The sequence below is a fragment of the Carassius auratus genome, chromosome 1 (genome assembly GCF_003368295.1).
Source record: "Carassius auratus strain Wakin chromosome 1, ASM336829v1, whole genome shotgun sequence".
In the NCBI taxonomy this organism is placed as follows: domain Eukaryota; kingdom Metazoa; phylum Chordata; class Actinopteri; order Cypriniformes; family Cyprinidae; genus Carassius; species Carassius auratus.
Window position 1 is genome coordinate 24866365 of NC_039243.1, and position 15498 is coordinate 24881862.

At 42.6% G+C, this 15498-nt stretch overlaps 1 protein-coding gene across 1 annotated transcript in view; it reads left to right on the top strand.

Moving 5' to 3' along the window:
• Positions 1–13808, top strand: part of LOC113105424 (NACHT, LRR and PYD domains-containing protein 3-like) — a 33094-nt gene extending 19286 nt beyond the window's left edge. The window contains exons 13-15 of the mRNA XM_026266486.1: positions 11916–12089; positions 12526–12699; positions 13254–13808. Coding sequence (XP_026122271.1) covers positions 11916–12089; positions 12526–12699; positions 13254–13260 — 355 coding nt within the window. The 3' untranslated portion in view covers positions 13261–13808. The remainder of the gene's footprint in view (positions 1–11915; positions 12090–12525; positions 12700–13253) is intronic.
• The last annotated feature ends 1690 nt before the right edge of the window (positions 13809–15498 follow it).

The following is a 15498-nucleotide window of genomic DNA, read 5'->3' on the forward strand; positions in this document are numbered from 1 at the left end:
AAGTGTACTCATTGTCATGTTCAAGAATCCAGTCTGAGATTATTTGAGCTTTGTGACATGGTGCATTATCCTGCTGGAAGAAGCCATCACAATATGGGTAGACTGTTGTCATAAAGGGATGGACATGGTCAGCAACAATACTCAGGTAGGCTGTGGTGTTTACACTATGCTCAATTGATACTATGTGCCCAAAGTGTGCCAACGAAATATCCCCCACAATATTACACCACCAGCAGCAGCCTGGAGCAAATTCTGACCCTACCATCTGAATGTTGCAGGAGAAATCGAGACTCATCAGACCAGGCAACATTTTTTTCAATCTTTTATTATCCAATTTTGGTGAGACTGTGCAAATTGTAGCCTCCATTTCCTGTTCTTAGTTGATAGGCACTGCACCCGGTGTGGTCTTTTGCTGCTGTAGCCCGTCTTCTTCAGGGTTCGACATGTTGTGCTTTGTAAGGTCCAGACACTCGGCCCAAGGAAGGTATCCGGTGCTGGATGAAGGTTTCCTGCGTGTTCTGTCTTTCAGCGCGAAGAGTTATTCATTTTAGGTTAAACTCAAATCTGACTCCATTTTATTATTTAATCTGACTCCATTTTAGTATGACCTCGAATTTAGGTTGAAATGCAAATTGGTTGTATGCCTTTTTAATTAATATTCTTCTGACATTTGATTATTCTAGTTAACTCTATTTTTTATATTAACTCATTCATTTGGGTGCTCATGTTGCTAACAAGGATACAACGTAATCTACTAGTCAATAATTACAGAGTAAGACAGAATAGAATCAAAATGTAACAATTTATTTACAGTCAGGTAGATATGTATTTTGCCAATTACATATCCAATTGAAACAACATCAAATCATATCAATACAAAACATCAAATTCTCAAAGATGAATCTAAAAGTAAAATATGCATACCTGACCTTAGAAAATACATAGTATGAAGTGAAGAGACACACAACACACTACAGGCTTTCTGGCTACAGAAATCGCCCCGATTCCTTTTGCTGCAATCCTTTAAATACCTCAGACCAAGACAAACATCCCCCGAGATGAAGACAGAAACTAACAATTGGAATTTGCATTAACTCAGGTCCCAAGCCTGGGTGGTTTTACAACTCAATGGGAATAGCGGGTAATTTACATGGAGGGCCCTAGGAAAGGACACTCCCATCACAGCAATCAAGATATCTCTTGACTCTTCAGATCTGTATTATCTTCTAATCTACTTTTGTAAGATTGAGACCATTGTACCAGTTGCACTGAGACATTTCCAATGATACTAGACATGAGTGTTAGATCACTTTCATCGATATTTTCATGTAATCATTTTGAGCAGACTGAGTAGAAGGAAGAATGGGTGAAGGGATTTATAATGAAACAAATGGCCAGAAGGGGAGGAGGTCTCCTGCTCCTCCACTCTGTGGGGTGTCTCGAAGATGCTCGTGTATGTTTGTATTGTCTGTTTCTCAGAAGATCAAAGTATCTCAGGTTCTTTAGTCCTTACATGCTTTCAGAGATGGTATTCTGCATACATTGGTTGTAATGATGACAAGGGTTGTAACCCTTTCTATCATCTCTAACCAGTCTGCCCCCTAGAAGATCGTTGTACATGAAAATCCCAGTAGGTCAGCAGTTTTTGAAAACCAGCCTGTTTGACACCAATAACCATTCCATTTTCAAAGTCACTTAAGTCCCCTTTCTTCCCCATTCTGATGCTCCGTTTGAACTTCAGCAAGTCGTCTTCCCCATCTAGATGCCTAAATGCATTGAGTTGTTGCCATATGATTGGCTAATTAATTAGTAATTTGTGTCACCAAGCAATTGAACAGGTGTACCTGTATATATATATATATATATATATATATATATATATATGTGTGTGTGTGTGTGTGTGTGTGTGTGTGTGTGTGTGTGTGTGTGTGTGTGTGTGTGTGTGTGTGTGTGTAGAAAGAGAGAGAGGGGGGGGGGGGGATCCAATAATTGTGTCATATACAGGTGCTGGTCATATAATTAGAATTAATTAAAAAGTTGATTTATTTTATTAATTCCATTCAAAAAGTGAAACCTGTATATTATATTCATTCATTACACACTGTCACAGTGCATCTGGTCTGTGTGTCACTGGGTGTCCACTAGAGGTCTCACTTTCCCTTATTTGGTCACCTTCCTCCTTGTTGTGTAATTGATTGTTTCCCCACCTGTCTCCTGTTTCCCTATTATCCTTCTGTGTATAAATACCCAGTCTGTCTTAGTCTGTGTTACGGAGTCCTTGTTGAATGTCGTTTGGATGTACTTTCCTGGGTCTGTTTTCCCATGTGTTTTTGTGTTTGGATCTCATGGTTTTGACCCGGCCTGGACTGTTTATTCTTTTGGATTTGCCCTATAAATAAAGATACATACCTGCACATGGTTCTCTCTTCTCGTTCCTGAAACGCCACACGTGACAGAAGGACTCCGTCCCCAAGAGAACCAGCAGGTATGTCTGCCCATGCCTCATCCCCAGTCACAGAGCGGGACAGAGGCGTTTTTGAAGGAACTCGCCTGGTGGTTTTCCGCGGAACCAGGGGAGGTCGTCGAGGAGGAGGTGGGCGAGAGGAAGCACGGCACAAGATGGCCACCGACCCAGCGCCGCTGTGGTGCGTAACCACCAACCCCGCACCACGAGGCCAGATGGAAGCCAGCCTCACCCCACAGGGCAAGATGGCTGCCAGCTCAACACCAACGCCCAAGAGGGCCGCTGATACCCTTCTCGACTACTTCGAGATGCTATCGAGAATACTAGAAGTTCCCAAGACGGTTCACGTCATGGCTGCTGAGCCAGCGCTTCAGCACAAGATGGCCGTTAACCCAGCGCCACAGCTCAAGATGGCCGCTGAGCCAGCGCCACAGCACAAGATGGCCACCAGCCCAGCGCCACAGCACAAGATGGCCACCAGCCCAGCGCCACAGCACAAGATGGCCACCAGCCCAGCGCCACAGCACACGATGGCCGCCAGCTTAGAGCCACAGACCAAGATGGCCGCCAGCTTAGAGCCACAGACCAAGATGGCCACCAGTTTAGAGCCACAGCACAAGTTGGCCGCCAACCCAGAGCCACAGCACAAGATGGCTGATTCAACGCCTGAGTTGCCAGTACAGGTGCCACCGACTCGCCGTCATAGAGGGCAGAGGACGAGGAGACAGGCGTCGACCATCCCTCAAGGCCTGGAGAACGTTCCCGAGTTGACCGTTTCCGTTCCCGAGGCGGTGCCTGATGCTGTTCCAGATGCCGAGGCGGTGCCCAATGCTGTTCCAGAGGTCGAGGCGGTGCCCGATGCTGTTCTGGAGGTCGAAGTGGGGCCCGATGCCGAGGCCGTGCCCAATGCTGTTCTGGAGGTCGAGGTGGTGTCCGATACCGAGGCGGTGTCCGAGGTCGTGGCCGATACGGTTTTGGAGGCCGAGGCGGTGACCGATGCTGTTCCGGAGGCCGAGGCGGTGCCGGAGGCCGAGGCGGTGCCCAATGTTGTTCCAGAGGCCGAGGCGAGGCCCGATGCTGTTCCAGAGGTCGAAGCGAAACCCAACGCTGTTCTGGAGGTCGGGGCGGTGCCAGATGCTGTTCCAGAGGGCGAGGCGAGGCCCGATGCTGTTCCAGAGGTCGAAGCGAAACCCGACGCTGTTCTGGAGGTCGGGGCGGTGCCCGATGCTGTTCCCGAGGCCGAGGCTGTTCCCGAGGAGGTGCTCGATGCTGTTCGAGAGGCCGAGGCAGTGCTTGATGCTGCTCCCGAGGCGGTGCCCGATGCTGTTCCCGATGCCGAGTCACAGTCCGTTGCCGTTCTGGAGGCCGAGGCGGTGCCCGATGCGGTTCCCGAGGCGGTGCCCGATGCAGTTCCCGAGGCTGTGCCCGATGCTGTTCCCGAGGCGGTGCCCGATGCTGTTCCCGAGGCCGAGGTCATTCCCGAGGCGGTGCCCGATGCAGTTCCCGAGGCGGTTCCCCAATGCAGTTCCCGACGCGGTGCCCGATGCAGTTCCCGACGCGGTGCCTGATGCAGTTCCCGACGCGGTGCCCGATGCCGAGGCGGTGCCCGAGGTCATTCCCGATGTGGTGCTCGATGCTGTTCTGGAGGCTGAGGCAGTGACCGATGCGGTCCGGAGGCCGAGGCCAAGTCCGATGCGGTGCCCGAGACCACTCCCGAGGGCGTTACCAAGGCGGTGCTTGATGCCATTCCTGATGCAGTGTCCGAGGTCGCTCCCGATGTCTTGACCGAGGCGGTGCCCGATGCCTTGACCGAGGCGGTGCCCGAGACCGTTCCAGAGCCAGGACCAGTCACCGGTTACCCTCCAGAGCCAGGGCCAGTCACCGGTTACCCTCCAGAGCCAAGTCAAGTCACTGGGTGGCTGGCTGCTCCATCCTGGGGGACTCCGATGTTGACCACAAGGACGTGGTGGTCGTCCGCTCCGCCCTGGGGGGCTCTGGCGGTGACCACAAGACCGTGGCGGTCTTCTGCTCCGCCCTGGGGGACTCTGGCGGTGACCACGAGGACGTGGTGGTCGTCTGCTCCGCCCTGGGGGACTCTGGCGGTGACCACGAGGACGTGGTGGTCGTCCGCTCCGCCCTGGGGGACTCTGGCGGTGACCACACGGCTGTGGTGGTCGTCCGCTCCGCCCTGGAGGACTCTGACTTTGACCACAAGGTCGTGGTGGTCTTCCGCTCCGCCCTGGAGGGCTCTGGCCTTGACCACACGGCTGTGGTGGTCATCTGCTCCGCCCTGGTGGACGCCTCAACATGTCCTTCATGGACTTCTGTTTTGTGTTTTTTGAGTTCTGTTATGTTTCTGTCTGTTCCCTTTAGTTTGTCTGGCCCTCCTTCCCTCCCCCTGAACCTCCTCCGGTCCTCCTCCCTCCTGGTATCCCTGTTTTATGTTTACATTTCTGGTGTTGTTTCCCATGTTTTCCTTTTCCGGCCCTCCGTCCCTCCCCCTGAGCCTCCACCTGTCCACCTCCCTCCTGGTCTCTGTGTTGTCTTGTCTTGGAGCGGCTCCGTAGAGGGGGGGGGTTATGTCACAGTGCATCTGGTCTGTGTATCACTGGGTGTCCACTAGAGGTCTCACTTTCCCTTATTTGGTCACATTCCTCCTTGTTGTGTAATTGATTGTTTCCCCACCTGTCTCCTGTTTCCCTATTATCCTTCTGTGTATTAATACCCAGTCTGTCTTAGTCTGTGTTACGGAGTCCTTGTTGAATGTCGTTTGGATGTACTTTCCTGGGTCTGTTTTCCCGTGTGTTTTTGTGTTTGGATCTCATGGTTTTGACCCGGCCTGGACTGTTTATTCTTTTGGATTTGCCCTATAAATAAAGATACATACCTGCACATGGTTCTCTCTTCTCGTTCCTGAAACGCCACACGTGACACACACAGACTGATATATTTCAAATGTTTATTTCTTTTAATTTTGATGATTATAACTGACAACTAAGGAAAATCCCAAATTCAGCATCTCAGAAAATTATAATATTACTTAAAACCAATACAAAGAAAAGATTTTTAGAAATCTTGACCAACTGAAAAGTATGAACATGAAAAGTATGAGCATGTACAGCACTCATTACTTAGTTGGGGCTCCTTTTGCCTGAATTACTGCAGTAATGTGGCATGGCATGGAGTCGATCAGTCTGTGGAACTGCTCAGGTGTTATGAGAGGCCAGGTTGCTCTGATAGTGGCTTTCAAAGCTCTTCTACATTGTTGGGTCTGGCATATCACATTTTCCTCTTCACAATAACCCATAGATTTCTATGGGGTTAAGGTCAGGCGAGTTTGCTGGCCAGTTAAGAACAGGGATACCATGGTCCTTGAACCAGGTACTGGTAGCTTTGTCACTTTGTGCAGGTGCAAAGTCCTGTTGGAAAATGAAATCTGCATCTCCATAAAATTGGTCAGCAACAGGAAGCATGAAGGGCTTTAAGACCTCCTGGTATACGGCTGCGTTGACCTTGGACCATCAGAGAACATAACTTTGGACCACTCGGCAGCAGTCCAGTCCTTTTTGTCTTTAGCTTGTTGGAGGGACGGAGGGACAGGCAACAGAGGGAAACAGAAACAGGAAGTGCAAACAACAAAAACAAGGAGACCAGGAGGGAGCTGGACCGGCAGAGGACCAGGGGGAGGGACGGAGGGCCAGGTAATATAGGGAAACAGAGACAGGAAGTGCAAAAAACAAGGAGACCATGAGGGAAGTGGACCGGCGGAGGACCAGGGGGAGTTTCAGAGGGCCAGGTAATAGAGGGTAACAGATACAGGAAGTGCAAAAAACAAAAACAAAACAACAAAACACAAGGCCAGAAGAGAAAGGAAAGTCCAGGGGCAAAGGGCCGAGCAGACAGGGCAGGAATCCAGGGTGGAGCAAGGTGTAACTGGAGCGATGCAATCGAGACAGAAACCCACCAGGGCGGCACAGGAAAGACCACGACATCAGCGCGGTTGAGACCAAAGCCCACCAGAGCAGCACAGAAGACCACCACATCCGTGCGGTCGATACAAGGCCCACCAGGGCAGCACAGAACATCACCAGAGCCGTGCGGTCGAGACAGAAGCCCACCAGGGCGGCGCAGAAGACCACCACAGCTGTGCGGTCGAGACAGAAGCCCACCAGGGCGGCGCAGAAGACCACTACATCTGTGCGGTCGAGATCGAAGCCCACCAGAGCAGCGCAGAAGACCACCACATCTGTGCGGTCGAGACAGAAGCCCACCAGGGCGGTGCCGAAGACCACCACAGTGGGATCGATGACACAGGATTGCAAGTCTGGTTAGGAACAGAGAACATGAACAGATTAAGGGTGGCCTCCGTGGCAACGACAGGATAAGTAGAGCACTCAGAGAGTTCGGCTGAGAGGTGACGAGACTCTGGAAGTTCCGCATAGATGAGGAGAGGCTCTGGTAGTTCAGCAGAGACGTGGAGAGGCTCTGGTAGTTCAGCAGATATGTGGAGAGACTCTGGTAGTTCAGCAGAGACATGGAGAGGCTCTGGTAGTTCAGCAGAGACGTGGAGAGGCTCTGGTAGTTTAGCAGAGATGTCAAGAGATTCTGGTAGATCCGTGGTGTTTAGACTGGAAGATCAATGGTGACTTGACTCTGCTCATGAAGATCAATGGTGACTTGACTCTGCTCATGAAGATCATTGGTGACTTGACTCTGCTCATGAAGATTATTGGTGACCTGACTTTGCTCATGAAGATCATTGGTGACCTGACTTTGCTCATGAAGATCAATGGTGACCTGCCTTTGCCCATGAAGATAGTTGGTGACTTGACATTGCCCATGAAGAACACTGGGGACTTTACTTTGCCCAAGAAGAACACTGGTGACTTGCCTTTGCCCATGAAGATCATTGGTGACTTGCCCTTGCCCATGAAGATCAATGGTGACTTGCCTTTGCTCATGAAGATATTAGGTGACTTGACTTTGCCCATGAAGAACACTGGTGACTTGACTTTGCCCATGAAGAACACTGGTGACTTGACCCGACTCTGGAGTGTAAACGGTGACCTGACCCAACTCTGGAGTGTAAATGGTGACCTGACCCAACTCTGGAGTGTAAACGGTGATCTGACCCGACTCTGGAGGGTCAACAGGAACCTGACCCGACTCTGGAGGGTCCACGGGAACCTGACTCAACTCTGGAGGGTCCACGTAAACCTGACTCGAGTCTGGAGGGTCAACTGGAACCTGACTCTACTCTGGAGGGTCAACTGTGGCTGTAATCTTGTGCAGAGGCGCTGAACAGGCGACCATCTTGTGCTGTGGCGCTGGGCCGGCGGCGACCTTGCGCTGTGGCGCTGATCAAACATATCCTACCAGCAAACATACAATAATTTTCATCGTTCTCTCCACTCTCTGAAGCAGAAGTCTCTAAACTCATCCTTTCCAGTCACCCTATTACTTTTCCGCTTGATCCTATTCCATCTCATCTCCTTCTAGCCATTTCTCCTGCCATTGTACCTGCACTAACTCACATTGTAAACACATCCCTTCACTCTAGTTTTTTTCCCTCAATATTTAAAAAGGCTTGTATGCCTTTGTATTCTGCTCCTCTGATCCACTCTGCAGTCCACCACACTTGAGGAAAGAAGTATACTTGCCTTACGTTCTTGTGTTTCTTGTTTGGAGCTCCTTAATCTCCTCATTAAAGTACTGTGTTTAATTCACCTATGAGTTTTCTTTTCTGTATATGACAGTAGATCTATTAGTTTGCATTTACTCTGTAAGTCTTAATGAACAATTCTATATTGACACAAAGTTTCAGTTTTTTTCCCCGTTCATTGCTTATCACACTCAATCAACAAAGTTTCTGATTTAATCCACAACTTAAATAAGGTTGTCAATCCAGAAACTTTGCAAAATTTTGCTAAATTCAGTTTGCAGTATATTATGTATAAAAAGCAAGCAAAGAGCATTCCAATTGAAGCTCAGAGCTCCTTATAATCAATTAAGCAGACAATACTGCATGACTTATTTATATCATTTTTATAATGAAAGAATTCCCAAACTTGTTTAGCTAAACTCAATGAGCTTCCTTTAAACTAATTCCAGTGTTTTCAGCAATGTTGAGTGGATTCAGACCAACTTAAAAACCAACTTAAACTAATTAGACTCTCTATTTCTAGGCTTCCCTTTCCTCTGTTCTTTGTCAGATTATTGCCGAATGCTACGTACCTGTTACCGGCTTTCTTACCTCTGTCCTGTCCTGTCCGGTCTGATACGTGTACCTGACTAACTGCATTGTTACCTCACCTCTGCTCTGTCCATCCTCCAGCTACGGGTTTTCCCATTGCCGTCCTGACCGTGTATTTCTGTTGCATTACTGCTGAGATACTTTCTGTTCCCTTTGGACTGAGACTATCTTCTGTTGGATTTAATACCGAGAAACTTTCTGTTGGATTATCCCGCCTAAACGGCCACCTGTGTTCCTTTCCTGAACTGAGTCTCACCATTAAACTTTGTCAAATTGCCTTCTGCTTTTGGGTCCTCTCTCTTTATCTGTGACACTACTATGCTGAACACTTCAAAAACATGTTGTAAATAGAAACCTGTGATGCTCTTCACAGAGCGCTTGTACAAAAATGCACAGAAGGATTAACATGCTATTGATATTCACAATATTCTCTTAATTTATATCGCCAGCAATTATTGTGTAGAGTTAGTGTTATCTGTTTGATCCAATTTGTTCCACTGTTGTCACATTTGTCAGTTTATCATCAGTTTTAGTAACACTGCCACATAGCAGTGAACTTTGGAACAGCAGCATATCAAGTACCAAATTTTCAAAATCATGATTTTTTTTACCGTTTGAAAAATAATAAGTACTGGTGTTTTTACTGTAAATCATGAAACGTTGCCCCCATCTCACATGCTTGGCCTCTTCAGTGACACTGTTGGAAATTTCACTCTTCAGTTTTCAGCAGTGCAGCGGCAGAGATTTAACTTGACCACAGTGCATCTGCTGCTTAAAATAAGTATTTAAAATAAAAAATATATTATTCTTTCTAAAATATAATAAATCATCTCTATCATGGGCGTAGAATATATACACTTTTTTCGATCAAGTGTTTTCACATAGAAGTTTTCAAGGGCCAGTGTGAATAAATCTAGAATTAAATTATAGGAAACAAGATAGTCTATCCATGACATTAATTTCATTCTTATCCAAAATGAGACAGTGTGAAGGATATAGAGTGCTAAACACTCATGCAGTGTATGTTTTATTCATAATTGAAGCCGAAGGTTGCTCTCATGCAAAAAAAAAAAAAGTAAAAAAATTTACTTATAGAAGGAATAACATGCACTGCCAGAAAATCACTTTCAGCTATTGCATTTTGACTGATAAAACATGAAAGACAACATACACGATTGCAAAAATACGTTTATGTGTGTTTTTCAAGTCATCTCCAGGTAATAAATAAATTATGTATATAAGTAATGCAGTTCTAATTGACATATCATTTATTACAGCAGCCTATAGAAACTATAAAAAATATTTTCTGCCTTATTCTGTGAAAAAAAATGGAGTACATACACTAATCATAAAATTATATGAAAAAAAGTATTATGACATAAAAAAATTATTGGTTACTGTCCTGCACTGTATTATTTTATTTTTATCTATTACTTTTATTTGACCAAGTGATTTCTTAGCCAATTAAAAGTAATAGATAAAAATAAAATTAAATCTGTCAATTATACAAAATAATTAAATTACATGAATAAACTAGTGACATACCCCTTCAGGAACTCATGCTGTTTTGGAAGCGCTTAGGGAACGAGAATACCCACTCCGCATTTATTACAATTCCCTGTCTAGTTTGGGACACTACATTTCATTGTTTTCAACCTGTGGTCAGTCTCAACCTTTTTGTTAGAGGTTAGAGGCATTAATGCTGTGATTAAAGGAATAGCATCTGCTACAGATGCATCAGAGGAGCTGATCTCTTGTTCTCTATTAAGTCACAGTGGTGTGAAGTGAAAGTTGCGGGGAGCTCGTGGTCTGCGCTATGCTAGTGCAGGTCGCGGTTTCTGTTTGCGTCATCACAATATTTTGACCGTATTGTTTCGGTGATAAAAGTCTTTCGGCAAAAAAACAAAAATGCACTTTTGGGCCATTTTCGGCTGAAGATTTTCGGTGACTGAATATTCGGTGCATCCCTAATATTTTTTGATTATTGGTGATTCCATAGGTTCTCTCTCTCACGCATATGCATTGTTTAAAACACCAAATAGTTATGCCATGACAAGAACAAAGAGTCTCTCTCTTGCTCCAGCCATGCGCAATAACATGTATCGTCGATCTCATGGGCTGACGATATGACAATTTGAAAAATGACCGTATCGCCCAACACTAATTTACAAAGAGCTTCTAGGACCATTATCAAATCATAGGATGGGACTTTAGAGTGTGAAGCAGGCCTCAGCCTCAAGGCATCACAGAAGAAAATGTGTTACCAATGGGTTTATCCCCAATGACTGACTACTGTGGTATGGGCCGTGGTATGCAGCTATGGATGCCACGTACACCTTCAGGGTGAAGGGGCTAACCCTGTGGAAAACTGTTTCACAGAAAAGGTCTATTAACCCTTTAACTGTCACCCCGTCTCGTATACGGGATGCCTACATTTACTTCACTATATTACAATGAAATTTTATCTAATCTTGACAAACTATATATTGTTGGAAAGGTCTAAGACTCCCAAATACATATTTTACCAATGTTTTTTGTAAAAAATTATGTAGGAAAAGTAATAGATTAATTTATGTAAAAAGAGTGCACCCTCAAAAATCTACATTATAACAAGAGTTTTGACCTTTGTTAAAAAAAAGACTTCTTCGTTGCCTTTTTCTCTTTTTGGTCATTCCCTGCCGTTCATCTAATTCAGGCCACCAAACTAACTCCTCAAAGTACACCAGAAGTCAGTCTCAAGAGACAGATTCCCTTAATGGTTAAAGTAATGACTAAAAGTTTTCAAAAATGCAATGACTTTTCGTTGACTAAAAGTAGACTAAAACTATGAAAGACTCAAATGTGACTAAGACTATTAAGCATTTTTTTCTCAAGATGAAGACTAATTGTTCTGTTGTCTTTTGTCGAATCTTGCCACTCGCGTCTGGTGTAGACATGGTGTGATTTTTTTTTTTTTTTTTTTTTATGGGTTATGTTATAGCCCTGCTTTGTTTTTAATGTTTTTATGAAATATCTGTATTAACTGCATGATCATATCATCGTATTATTTTACTCTCTTGTGAACCACAAAGTGAAGCTTGGCGAGCCAAGCTTGGCGAGTAGCACTGGTTTAATCTCTTTATGATTGTGAAGTTCCTGCTTATCTGGGCTTATTATATCCTGCATAGAGAGACTGAAGAGTGTCATTGTTCTCTACAGGTTGATTAATTGTGGCATCACATATAAAGTTTGTGCTGCTCTGGCTTCAGCTTTGAGATCAAACCTCTCACACCTAAGACATCTCAATTTGTCTGAAAATAAACTACAAGACAAAGGAGTGGATCTGCTATGTGATGGACTGAGGGATCCTCACTGTAAACTCGAAACACTGTGGTAAGATTGCCTAAATGTGTCAGAATCCTCCTCAATTTTCCTCTTATGGTGAATAATGAAAAAAAAAAAAAAAAAAGAACTATACTCAAAAAAGTGTCCTATCAAATAACTAAAGGGGATGTTGTCTTAATCTTCATTAGATTCTTCCCAAAGTATCTGACATAATTATATTGATTCTTGTCCAAGGCATGAACATGATTTGATGATTGGAATATTTCATATCACAACTGCTTTCATATCACACAGGCATGATACAGAAAAATAAAATACTTTACTAAATACTACTTACTTTTTATGATATTAACACCCTCACACTCATGCAGAAACATATTTGCACCTTAGAATGGGTACGTTAATCATCTCTCATTTGATTGTTAAGTTTCTTCTTATCTGAGCTGTATATGCTGAGAGTGAAGAGTATTATTGTTCTCTACAGGCTGATGGATTGTAGTGTTACAGATAAAGGTTGTGCTGTTCTGGCTTCAGCTCTGAGATCAAACCCCTCTCACCTACAAAAACTGGATCTGACTAGAAACTTTCTTGGAAAGTCACAAATGAAGTTGCTCTCTGCTCTGAAGGATGATACGGATTATGAACTGAAGACACTTCTGTGAGTAGTGATGATTAAAATTCTCATGATTTAATTGGTTGGTTTTCATTGCTATTGATCAGTTTTGTAAAGAAGATCATGTCAGAGTTTTACAGGGATAGTTTATCCAAACATGAATATTATGTCAATAATAACCCTCATGTTTTCCAAACCTGCTTGACTATGATTTTAAGACCTGACCTGATTTCTGTCCTTCTAAAACATTAATGCTTTAAAAAGTCCATCCAGCATAATCCATATTAATTATACTGCATCTTAAGAGACATGAGCACTTAAAATAAGGAACAGATGTATGCTTTTGTTTACATGTAAATATACATAGAGTTTTTTAGTGAACTATCCTTTTATTCATCTTGTGCAAAAAAAAAAAACGAAAAAAAAAAACATCATAATCATATAATAATAATTGTATTATTATTATTATTAACCAAGAGTGTAGTTATTCCCATATGTCCCTTAAAATTATGTATTTTGAGATGATTACACATCTCTTTTTTTTCCATTTTCTGACAGTTTGTTTTAAATTTGTTTCACTTTCTGTGTTTTACTTACAGGTTTTAGACGTTAGTGTTACTTTCTCTGGATCATCACATCACATTTAATAAAGACAACTCCATAGTGATCATAACACACAGATGTTAAACGGGTCAGATGTGTAAAACAAGGAAACAGTTTCTTCTTTTCTCTACATTTACATTTCATATTATAAAATTATCTTCTGTTTAATCCATAATCCAATAAATTTCAGATCAACAACAAAAAAAGAAAATTAAAATTAAATCTGTGTATGTTAGAAATCTAAATATGATGGTTTACTTTATTGGCCTATTGGACATTGATGCATTAATATATGATATATATGATATTTTCACTTAATAATGCAATGTGTTGCCTCCTTTGTCACATTACATTTGTTGCTCTTAGGGATTCAAATGAGAAGTCCTATTTACCTTTCTAGTTTATACTTGTATTTTCTTCTATTGATAGAAGTGTTGCAATTAATTCATTTTAAATGTATTAGCTTATATTTATATTTAAAACTTTATAGCTTTTTATGTTTGAATAATACAATTTGCTGTGCTACCCCTTGTCCTTTGCCGTGCTGTTAATTTTTCATGACCTGTGTTTTTGTTTTGTTTTGTTTTGTTTTTATTTTAACATAAGTTTTGTGTTAAATAAATTGATGTTTAGTTTTGATATCTCAGATCTGAGCAATTGTTCTTCTAGACTTCTACAAGATAATTTCTCCAAGACATTGCAACATTTCTCAATTTTACAGACCCGTAGAAAGCTTTTTTAAATGAGAAGAAATAAATAAACACCAATTTCCCATTATAGACCTCCTACACAGTGGCGTACGGGACAAGATTTTGGCCAGATGTTTTAAACAAAAAAAAATTTACTGCATGGATAAAAAAAAACCTACCTGTATAAAGTGTTTTGAGAGGAAAAAAATATATGTTGCATTTTATTATTACATTCAAAAACAATGTAGGCTAAAATACAGGAAAATATAAACATTATGAACACAGGCTATTTTATAAACTTCCCTCCACAACAAACCATCTATATTTAACAGTATTTAGTCTATATAAACGTCAAGCCAAAAACAAATTAATTTAAAGGGAAACATTTAGTTTATGTACGTAACCCTCGTTCCTTAAAGGAGGGAACGGAAACGTTATGTAAGAATTGACTGACGAATGGGGGTCTCGCCTGAGAGCCCAATCATCTTCGAGTGGTAACAAAACGAGACAATGGTACATTGATAACCTTGGTCTGCGGAATTTGCATCCCAAGGTCCAACACCGCTGTCTGTGGGTATATAAGGTGCAGTACGAGCAACTCGCATTCAAGTCTTCCAGGCTGCAGAAAAGTCAGATTGTGCAGAGGACTCAACTGGTTCCTGTGGTCTTGTCCCGGTGGTCTTCTGAGACAAGGTCTTTACAGGGGATCTGTATCTGGGGCTCATCTTGTTGTCCTGGTCTCTGCTGTCTTTCAGGGATGTAGAGGTCCTATCTAGGTGCTGATCTACCAACTGGGCAAGATACATGGTAACGAACAGCTATGCTTTGAGCTAGCAAGATAAGATTGGACTACTGAATAAACATTGTGGTCTTATGCATGTGATGCATGAAAGTGACAGCTAATAAAACTAACAAATCATCGAAATGAACATCTGTTCATCAAGTTTGTATGTGTAACGGCTCTTTGCTGAAATATATCTGAAGCTATGAACTATCATTGTCTTGCAGAGTAATTTGGTAAATGCTACAAATTGACAAAAGATTACATGCAGATAATTTATTTATATTTATAATAGTTATTTAATGACATATTATAGCATTATACACTTTAGATTACAGAACAAGCATTGTTTGCACTGTTACTGCATGGCTTTGACCAACACGTTGCTAGTGTTCTGTCACTCTTGCATGCGTCAATTATTATTATTTTTTTAAGTCATTATTATTTAGTCATAATTACAAGAAAATAAGTCATTATGAGAAAATAAGTCATTATTTCTAGAAAATCCGGCAGTATTCGAGAAGGTTTCTCATTATTAAGAAAACTGAGTAATTATTACGAGAAAATAAGTAATTATTATGAAGAACTAAGTCATTATTACAAGAAAATAAGTCATTAATTCGAGAAAATAAGTCAATATTTCAAGAAAGTTTCTCATTGTGAGAAAAACAAATCATTATTTTTTGGAAAATAAGTCATTATTACGAGAAAATAAATCATTATTTCGAGAAAGTTTCTCATTATTGCGAGAAAATAAGTCATTATGAGAAA